General features: G+C 43.1%; 2 protein-coding genes across 2 annotated transcripts; both read left to right on the top strand.

Moving 5' to 3' along the window:
• Positions 1–7,525: 7,525 nt before the first annotated feature.
• PHALS_05185 (uncharacterized protein) lies at positions 7,526–7,788 on the top strand (the record flags this gene model as incomplete). The annotated part of the gene is made up of 2 exons (XM_024718869.1): positions 7,526–7,612; positions 7,666–7,788. The coding sequence occupies 2 exons, from the start codon at positions 7,526–7,528 to the stop codon at positions 7,786–7,788; spliced, it is 210 nt and encodes a 69-aa protein (XP_024584225.1).
• A 2,774-nt stretch (positions 7,789–10,562) lies between these two features.
• Positions 10,563–10,923, top strand: PHALS_05184 (uncharacterized protein; the record flags this gene model as incomplete). The annotated part of the gene is made up of 2 exons (XM_024718868.1): positions 10,563–10,678; positions 10,758–10,923. The coding sequence occupies 2 exons, from the start codon at positions 10,563–10,565 to the stop codon at positions 10,921–10,923; spliced, it is 282 nt and encodes a 93-aa protein (XP_024584224.1).
• Between the last annotated feature and the right edge of the window lie 163 nt (positions 10,924–11,086).

The following is an 11,086-nucleotide window of genomic DNA, read 5'->3' as shown; positions in this document are numbered from 1 at the left end:
TATTACGAGGTCATTGCCATCGCCTATCGATAGTCGGAGGTTCGCCGTGCCATCTTTAAAGCCAATATCAATGAAGGAGCCCAGGGGTAATTGCCATCGCCTATCGATAGTCGGAGGTTCGCTGTGCCTTCTCTAAAGCCAATATCAATGAAGAAGCCCAGGTGTCCTGTGATGAAAAACGTATTAGCGACTTCGCGAGTCCCGACCTGACACTTCCCTACTCAAGGAAAAAACATTTGCTGAGCTATGGGTAGCGGCTGTCTAGTAAACTCGTTCCCTCTATGAGGACTGTACCCTAAGTACTGAATGTTGACAGTAGTTTTAAAGAGCACCGCACTCAATTTGTGCACTGGTTGAGAACACCAAATCACCTTCCCCATCCACCAAATCCTCAAACCAATTCTAGCGTAGCAGGCGTTTGAATAGAGTGTCTTTAAATGCTTGATATTGTGAAGTATAGAGTACATAGTCGGTGGCCTAGTAAAACCCATTCCTTCAAGCTCATGCTGCTAACAGCCCTCATCTCCAAGAGACAGCAGTAACTGCTACCGACATCGTCTCCAGCGTAGCAGTTTTCAACCCTGTTTTGCACTGCTCTCGGCGACTCTGCCTCGTCTCAAGATGTAAAAAAGGCCAATAAGCAACACCGACACCGGGGCAATCTTGCCGAAGTGGAATCAAACTTTCATTAGGCTTGATATGAGGGTATCCTGATTTTTATTTACTTTATCGTCTACGACTAACAGTCACTTGTGTAGGTATCTGATACAGCCGACTCACAAATCGTACCACATGGGGGTAATCCACTCCTTGATCTTTGGGCAGCGCCGGCGGGCAACGACCTTCCTACAACTGACCCTCATGAGCTGTCCGGCTGCGGTAGCACATGAACCCTCTTTAAAGGTCTCGGTAGTACTAAAAAGGTCAGTTCTGATGAGCTCACTGAGCCACGCCATCGCACTGAGAACTCCGCACCTCAGCACCAACACTAGGCTTCAGGGAGTGACGGATACGCTTCTTCGTTATCAATAGAGCGCTTCCAGCCGACTGACTTGCTATGTAGGGGTCATTGTATGTTTGAAGCAAGCTTTGATATGGTAAATTTATTACTCAGTCCCTATTCGCAATGACCGTGATTGCTTGATGCAGATTTGGCCCAACATAGTCTTGAAGACCGCAGATACTGCATGTGTAGCCTTTTATCATGTGTCTCTGGTGCCGGCATGATGCTTTCGAGATTTCTTGGCTGTCGGTAGTCGCGTCGTGCATTCGGCACAATACGCTCTACTTCAGAGAAATACAATGTGCATTCTCTTACAAAGTGTAGTGGAGATAATTTCAGCGATTTTCCTACAAATCTTCTCCCATTAAGACTGAAGGAGCTTAAGGCCAATGTCAAAAGAACACAGAGGCGAACTACTCCACTTACTATAAGTCAGGTAGAGCCTTAATTTACTGCGTGATTTAGCTCAAACGCGATGAGTAAAGATATTGCTCTCAAGCTTCGTAATCTTGTTCTCAGATATTCCAGAGGATATTCTGTGCAACGCGATTAATACGATTATTCTGATACATATCGATAATTGGCCAGCAACCCACAACTACATCAATCTCATTTACGCAAGCTACACCAGTAGTAACCACGACTGTACATTCAAGATACCGTTGATATTGTGAGAAAGTTGCCTTGCAATAAGCTTTCAAACGATCTTTTCTAGCCAAAAGGTCAAATAAAATTACAGCTTCTTCTGCGAGCAATTTATCACGGCCTGTTAAATGTGGTAGCTAGAATATTGCAAACGGTTCGTCAAAACTTTAATGGTCATGAGCAAGCCGGGATGGTAAAATCGTTGTCAAGGTATAGCTTCGCTGTTTTGTCATTGGTCTCGGTTTCTCTCACATTTATTAATGAGGTACGCCATTTTGCTCAAATGGTTAAAAAAGACCACAACGACGGTATCACCGGACGCGTCTTTTCGAGAACCGGCAATAGATCCCACACCGACGGATCGCTGCTAGCACTCTGACGGAGCTGACGGTCGGACTAATCACGACGACACATTTGAGGACGATTGATCCATTGACACATATTGCTGGAGGATTTACATGTTGTGCCACCCTTGCATAGCGCCCACCGAAGAAAGGAGGCATCATATTGCTCGTGCGGTTTTCTATACTTGGGTTTCTATCATAAGTTATCGTAGTAGGTCAGCGTTGAATTGGTCAAATCTATGACACAAGAAGCATTAGAAGGACATCGCGTTTCGAACTTACAGTCGCATGCTCTGATAAAGCGACATTTGGGTCTCCTTTTTTGCTCTTAGAGCTTTCAGCAATGCAACACAAGTTGCATGTGGCTTGAATTCTCAACGCCTCATCAACTAGTGACGTCACCATCGATCATTCAACGCAAACGCGCATCCGACACCACAATGACCCGACCCAGTTTACAAATTACCTCGAAATTTATTCGACAAAGAAGCGTAACCATCTTACTATCCTCTGTGAAAGTTTTGGTGATGATGACCGATAGTCAGGCAAGTAAAAATCTGGACTATGCAAGCGCATTATTTATTACGCGTAGCTGCTCGGCGTAAGCTAGGTTGTTCAGCTTTGCCGCTTCAAGATGGAGAGGTCAGGAAATCGATGATTTTATAATGCATATTGACATCTGATTGAAGTAAGTATAGAATTCTGAGGAGTCACAAATGTCATGGAATACTGGTATCTAGAATCAGAAAAAACACGAGCATTAATGATTACCTAATTTAACTAGCCCCACCACGATTAAGCATTTTTCTTAATAGATAAGTGAGAGGCCGTGCCAAATTGGCATTCTTTGCACTACACTTGTGCACATTTTTGGCTAACTCCGAGCCATTTGGGATAGCGGCAATAGACAGTCTTTATTAGCCTTATCTCTGTGAATTTTGTCCAAGGATCATGTAATTAATGAAGCTACTCAAAAAGGGATTGTGTTGATCGAAATGGCGCACTTGTCTGGCACCAAATACCATTTTGTAAGCGCATACACCCGAGTACTGCTCGTAAGTGTTAAATGTAGGTCTTCACATTCGAGTCCCGAGCACGACATACGACAGGTAAATTGCCTCTGATAGTTTGTGCATATGCGACATTAAATTTTAAGCCCATGTAGTGTTGGATGGTTCTAATAGTTCAACTACTTCCTCAAACACTACCGCACTCAAAGCACTTACTAAAATGAAAAAAATAACGCTGTCTCTCATGTGCAGTTGATGGTCATCATTAGCCAGTCAAGGAGCTAAACAAAATGCACCAGAAAATAAGGTTTTGCAGCCTAACCGTTTCAAAATGACATCTATGCCGAAACATTAGTTGCATTGATCTTATTGAAAGCGTGCTTAATTGACCAATTGTCGCTAGACTTGCTAACACAGAAACTCGAGAGTTTACTTTTTCTTACCAAGGCCCGCGTTGTGCTTTTATGAAAGAAATCGTCTAAGACATGACTCTGTTGCCTTGGTTAGAGCAACTCCAGTGCGTCGCAGTAGCTAATTCTGGTAATGAAGCCAGCTTTGTGAAGCATTTTCCGATTTGAGACAAGGTGTAGGACGTTGTCTGCACAATCGTCGTGATTTTCCGCATAACAATAGGTGTCCACGCCTCGCACTTTGTACAATAAAAGTGTTCTGAAAAACGGATGACGAGATGAGCTTCTATCCAATTCAAATCAAACCGATTCAGTAAATTTTCTGTTCTAAATTTATTGCCAACAATATATATATAATCGTCTGGACTCAATGTAATCTTCTGCTGGAGGTAGTGGTTGAGACTTACTGGCCTCCGGACTACTTCAGCTACTGCATAAACGAGAAAAATACCTTTGCTACGTTTTTGTAGAATTTACCGCTCCGCACGGTAGTACTTACTCAGTATTACGGTCACATCGTGATTTTGCTTGAAAATCTCAGGGCTTAATTTTTTGTAGATGAATAACGGTTACCCATCGTCAACCGTCAAGGCGCCATATACCGCAACACACACATGCTATTTCTCGTTTCAGCCGACTCTGGCCCAAGAAACCAGACACGCGATCTCTCTGATTATCTGCCGGCTTTTGCACCGGATTCATTAGCATATATACATCTTAACCTTTTCACCGAATATGCACTCGATACTTTGTCGTTCTTTCCTGAATAAGCAGCAGTAAACTTTGAAGATCGCAATGCACGATCATGTATATTTCTTATCACAAGACGGCTATCACTGTCGCGTCTACCTTTAAGCTTTGCCTGAAAACCATGCGATAATTAGCTAGATATCCTGGGTAACTGACATTTGACATGTCACGGTCGCAGATGCACGAAGTCTGTATCTGTATTTGGCATCTTCAATACCTTTGCGTGAATTTTACGTTTTCTGACAATTGTGGCACGTCTTGGGGTCCTAAATAAAACCCGACCCTTCGTACCTCTCAGCAGGGCTTAACTGCTTTGTATTATTACAAATGTAACAATGGCAAATACCGCAGAGGGATCGACAGCCGCAACATTTATCTTTCCCTTCAGTAGGGATGAGCCATATCGCCTCTGACGCATCCATAGAGCTACGAACGACATCTTTCAAGGATGTGCTTTAAGACTGATTTATTGTTTACGATTTTTTGTGCTGTTGATCTAATTGATGCTTATTGCCAACTACTTCTGACTGACAGTAACAACCCTCTCACTACCATGAGTATTCCGAAAGAGATGCTCTCGAGTGGCTAATTATGGCCTACGATATATCTGACATTTTATTGTCTGATGCCACAATTGTTCGAGCTACATCATCCTGAAACCCACATTTAACTCGACGATAAATCGGATGTAAACATCCGCACGCACTTGAGCGTGGTGATCGAGTGCATTTGCTCGAGCAATCCGATCGCCAAAATGAAAAGGGAGTCTTTGATACCAAAGATGAAGTTGAGCATATCGTTGCGAGGACACCTACAATGACCACGGCCGTTGCAGATTGGTCAGTGCCGCTATTATTACGAAGCAATTTTGTGAAGTGGCCGAGCAACTGTTTGCACGCGTAGAAAGCCCTAACTAATCGCTTTAAAGTTGATGTCAAGATTTCAATTCAGTATCTGCCACTTCGAGGTATCTTAAACACTTAGCTTACGCTGTAGGCCGTTCATTACTTATACGTTTAACCGATGAGCACAAATATGTTATCGTATTTGAGTATGGCCAGCTCAAATTTTTTTTTGCTGATTAATAGGAGATTTTTGCACTGTTGTATGGTCTTTTCACATTGAAAATACAGCCAATTTCCTTAGCTGTAAGCCACTGGAGATCTATCATGACCACCTCAAAAATGCATACGGCTATGTATTGGCGACACTTCATGAACTCATTTATAAGCAAGTACGTACACACGTGCAAAACGTGTCAACGAGCTAATCTGCGTCGAAGCCTCTGATCAGTTTACCGATTCCGGTAGAATGTTGGCAGTCCATTCGTGTGGAGTTTATCGTTGGTCTTTCATGAGACATGCACAATATTATCCGTATCGTTTTTTTTTGAACCGTCTGAACAAAAGGTTGCACCTTGCTGCTGTCAGCATATCTAGTAACGTTGACGATACAGCCAAACTGCTTCTCAACAAGACTTTTTGATGGTCAGTGTACCAGATCTGGTTCTGCGCTTTACAAGAATGCTGTGGCGAGACTTGTTCAACATGTCTGGCACCACATTGGATGTGTTTCTATGGTTCCCCGCAGAAAATTGGTCAGACGGAGCGCGTAAATCGCGTTGTGGAGGATATTCTCCGAACCTTTTGCACTCAGAGATTGAGATGCTGGAGCGATTTGTTTCCGCTCGTTGGTCTTGTCATGAACACACCGCTCAAGCTTTGACCGATTTTAGACAGATGGTCTGGGTAAAAACCGTATCCTTTGATATCTTACGAAATGGCTCCAGTCTTTTCAGAATATTTCAGCATGCGTCGACTTGATGATATCACTCCCTAGGAAATTTTAAGATATCTTTACGATTTAAACGGGGTGTAATCCATTGGGTGCGCGACGAGATGGCAGAGATTAATGGTGTGAAAACAGCTTGCAGATGATACACACACGAAGTTGTCGCGGCAAAAAATAGCTTTGTCGCGGTGAACCAATCTACTCTGTAATCTGTAGACTATGCTGCGATCCACTAAATTGGATCCGTATACGGTCATAGCTAAAAGGGGTTGAGATTTAGTCTCACAAGTTTAAGCAATGTGTATATATCGTGTGTTTTATGTGGACATTTTGATGCCCACGGTTCCGCTCTTTCGCACTATTCGGATATCGAGCGGTTTCATAATAGACAAAGTGACGTCTTAGCCATCTTTTGTAGCTAAGTAACCTTCTGCTCTAGAATAGCGATACAGTTTTGAGCCTATTGGGATGCCTTAAACCAGCCAGTACGATTGCGTGACTCACAGAGCGCAGTCGAATAAGACTGAGGTCATTATCGTCCCCACGCCTTGACTTTCAGATAGAATTTTGAAACTGCCACCATAATGAAGAAAAAATCTCGGGAGTGGGTCGTTCTTCACTGGCTCTGATTAGTAAGGGATGGCCGACTTCCGTGTAGAATGTTTAGTTGGTCGGCAGGGACACCAGAATTACACCCAGTATCAGGTGAAGAAAAACAGAAATTCTTGGTCAAAGTCTCTTAAGATATAGAGATTCTATTCGTGCAGATTGTCCTAGTCTCGTTACTTTTGAGCACTTTGATTTCTTGGAGAGAAAAACCAGGACTGCTCATAGTAGCCTAACTTATTCAGAGTTGAAACTTGGGCAGGCAGTAGTACCAGCGGGTTCATGAAGACGGAAAGAGCTGTTTGCAGTAATGATTAGAGACATTGCGTACTTACTCGACTCCAAGTCATGTTTGGGTCGCGATGCCAACCACGAAACGACGCTCGAGTCAGATGTGTTGGTGGGTATAGCTGATTGTGACAAGAATCGAAGGGTAAATCCGTATCCTCTCTAAGAACCCTACCTCTGGTACTAAGATCCGGCAAATGCGCCAAAGCATTTATGACTCGGTCAATGCGTTAGGTAGACAAGTCACTCCGCCTCACATCCTTTACGGCTTGACAAACCAGCTAATAGTAACGCCACGGTTTGCTAGAGCGTCGTTCAATGCCAAAAATTGAAAACACAAAACATGACGATGAATTCAGGATAACAATTCACCATATCTGATTTGTTTCGTAAGCAGCTACCTTGTTCGACTGAAGCACGGTATCAAGCTCGAAATTGCGATGTGCTAACGTTGAAGTCAAGGTAAGTACCTACAATCTTACAATTTGCTGCAAACAATCCCATCTTCATGAATCCGCTGATACAGCTGTCTAGAAAAGTATCAAGTTAGAAATAGTTAGGCTACTCCGAGTAATTCTCCTTTTTTTCTGGGGATTACGTGAGAAAGTAAGTTCAGATATAAGAATTCTAGGACAATTCGCCTACTTGGGACGTCAATTTTTCGTGATTTTTCTAGTCATGCATCTTCGTTTTACTACACCCGATACCGGTTGTGGCGCAATGTTGGACGACCAGCTCCCAAGCTCTTGTTGGTTATGGTGGCACGTTAACACACAAAATCCATGGTGACAAATGATCATGATGTCAGTCTTTGTTAGACTGTGCTCTATGACCAACGCAACCCAACCGATTGGCTTGAGGCATCCCAATTGGATCAGAACTGTATCGCTCCCGAGGGCAGGAGGTCACTACGCCATAGAAGATGTTTGAGACGTCAATAAACCGCTCAATGAGCGGAATCGTGTTGGGAATTAAAATTTACTCTTGAGCTAGTGAGAATAAAGCTTAATCTCATTCTAGCTACGACCGTTTACGGCCAAATTGGTGAGGTCGCGACATTGTATTTCTGATTACAAATAAGATAGTTGGACCGCGATAAATCCAACAATTCATTCACGGCGAATTCATGCGCTCCATTTACAAGCTGATTTGGACATCATAACTCTATGTCATAACGTTACACACTCAATGGATACTTTTCAATTATGATGTGGTACAATCCTTAGATTTCCTATGGAGTGATATCATCAAGTCAACTCATATTGAAATATTAAAAAAACAAAGCCATTTTGCAAGGATGTCAAACGACACGAGTTTACCCAGATCACATGAATAGAATGGGGGAAAGCTTGGGAGATGTTTTCCTCGCCTTTCATCGCAAAATTAATGAGCGAAAGCATTTCGCCTCAGCCACTCAGTCTCTCTGTGCAAAAGGGTCTAAGAAAATCCTTCACAACGCAATCTAAGCGCTCCGTGTTACCGTGTGCCTTGATTTAGTCACAGTAGACAGGTGTAATGTGGTGCCAAACATTTTAAACAATTCTCGCCACAGCTAAATATAACGGGAATTTTCCGTCCGTATCCTCGCACCAACTGAGGAAACCTGAAATCGGTAAACACATTTTACCCCGTGTTGCTAACTTACAGCGAGCCGTTGGTTACGTAAGCGAGGAGGAAAAGGTGAAGTGACATTCATCATGGCCAATATGTCTTAAACCCTCCCTAACATGATATCTACCTCCAATATTGATATAGCAAAATTGAGGATTATACAACTAGGCAATATATGTATAGTCATGTTGACCACACACAAAAGTATGTGGTTTACAGAGCATGTGTAATGGGACTGACCCAATTACTCGAATCTAGATCCGGCACACTGTCCATCGACAAGCCATGTTGTCGATGAACAGTTTGGTGCATCATAATGAGTAATAGATCTTTTGACAGCAGCATGGTGAACCCTTTTGTTCAGACTGTCCGCAAAAACCACATTACGGGTAATATTGGGCACGTCTAAGAAACACAATACGGGTAATATTGGTCACGTCTCGTGATGGACCAACGATAAAGTCCATGGAAATGGACTGCCAAAATTCTACTAGAATCGGTAAATTGGTCAAACGTCCAACGTCCGTGACAAGGAATTAGCCCGTTGACACGTTTCACACGTGCGTTTAGAAGTGCTTACTCGGATACCCGTGATGGATCATCAGTACGCAGCGATCGCTGAGGAAAAACTTCTTGTTGACTTGGTGGTTATTTATTGAAATTTTGTGTGCCTTGTACAGTATTCCGAACTCAAGGACAATTAAATCCTTATAAGGGCTAGTCATGTAATTACCAGAATAGCTTAAGGCCAAGGATAGCGGTGTAAGCATACGACCAATACTTTAATTTACGACATCTGAGCTTATATATTGATTTCTTCTCATAAAATTCCAATGATACAATGTGGCAATTGCAGTTTTCGGTGAGCGAGGCTTTCAGTCAAGAATATAGCACAAGTTGACAATGTGACCCGGACGTTGTACATATTGCCTTATCGATGCGCATTGTACCATCATCGCTTGTGACAGCTCATAGTCTGGGCGATGTAAAACGCGTTCGCTACAACATCGCGCTGACCAGGCTTTGAAGGATTATTTGGCAAGGACAATTTGTCAGCTCTGTGTGATGCGGTGACGACGTCGATGCGTGCAACAGTGCGTGGTCTCTTTATGGTTAGAAGCAAGCAGGTACAACCTGAACTTGACCATTTCATTGCACGTTGTTACTTCTCGTGGGCCTGATAGTTCTTTTCTAACGCTGCAAGCTGGTAAGACTCAGACCCAGTCACGCGTTAATACCGATCGGCATCTGGGTAGAGCAGAACGATATCGGAGTGTCTACGAGACTATTTTTCACTTCCTCAACTGATGTCTTTGCCGTGCCTCAGCAGCATTTGACACCCTTTAAGAAGATTTAAATGAGATCATGCTATGTTGGTAGTATTTTGCATAATACTTCTGCAAGTACTTGGGCAGGCCAGACCACCTCCTTAGGTCCCTAAAGATAGCGGCATCGACCAATCCATAATGGCCTTCATCTTCGGGTGGTGTAGCTGCAAACCATTCTCGCCGTAAAATATCATAGAGATGGGATAACGTCAGTGCCAAAGACCCACTGGGTTGAAGAATAGCTAATTTAAGCGCATAACTCGAGCACTGCGAGTTTTTTTTGGTGTGCCTACCATCACTTATCCATGCTTTGCACAATTGTAGTGTCGAAAGCTTCGTGACGATCTAAACAGATCCGTCGAAATTATCTTGAGAGCCGCACGAGCATTCGCACTTAATTGCGTTTTTGCTACGTTTTTTGCTACGTACCTTGACTTTTACAGGGTCTCACAGCTGCAATGATGGCAAAGTCTTTTATAAAGAAAAGAAGCATGTCAAACAAGTCAGGCTTACTTTTGGATTCGTGCACTGGGATCCAAGCAATGTTATAGCTCGATAGCATTGTGAACTGTATAAAAGTGAGCTTGGTGAGTTTAGCGCGGACAACAGCACATAACTCTAAAATCAGACCGAAGTGATGTTTCGTGTCGGTGTCGCGCGGCGATGAAATGCTAAGCAACACTGAGGCTGGGACAAAATTGTATGTTGACGGTTATTCTTATTCATGAAACTGCAAAGCGCCCAAGCAAAAAACGCCCTGCTGGTAACTGTCAATTATGACGTGTGTAGCCGAGCGTTGTATCGTGTTGTCGTCTTGTGCATTAGAGCGTTGTGATCTGGTAGGTCTTAGCATTGAAACTCGAAGCTGCATGTTGCTGCTAATGACCCGGAGGTGCTGGCTGGTGTGGAGAAGGTGGCTGGAATATAAACATTGACCTACAAACAATCTCATACTTATTGCTTCTATGTAGTCCTACTGCTCAAAGAGAAAGTCCGATTAATTACCTCGTTGCAACGTCGATGCCAATTTTAAAGTGCTTGACTATCCTACTACTTCCTTACGATGCCCGTAGTACAAGTTTCTATATACGTAAATGGCAGCCACAAGTCCAAGATTATTATCTGTCTAATAAATAGGTTGATCAAGAGAAGTCTCTTGCTAAAGCTAGAATCTCTTAAGTTCGGCTGATAAAAAAAAATTAAATTATTTTACACTTTACGCTGATATTTCCGTATAAATTTCATGCAACCGATCCTGTGGTGCAGTGGTTCGCCGCTCATTTCAGGATCGGGAGGTCCC

Source organism: Plasmopara halstedii, assembly GCF_900000015.1.
Source record: "Plasmopara halstedii genome assembly, contig: Scaffold_2881, whole genome shotgun sequence".
Taxonomy (NCBI): Eukaryota; Oomycota; class Peronosporomycetes; order Peronosporales; family Peronosporaceae; genus Plasmopara; species Plasmopara halstedii.
Note: the sequence above shows the minus strand (reverse complement) of the source record. Positions and strands in the feature narration are given on the sequence as shown.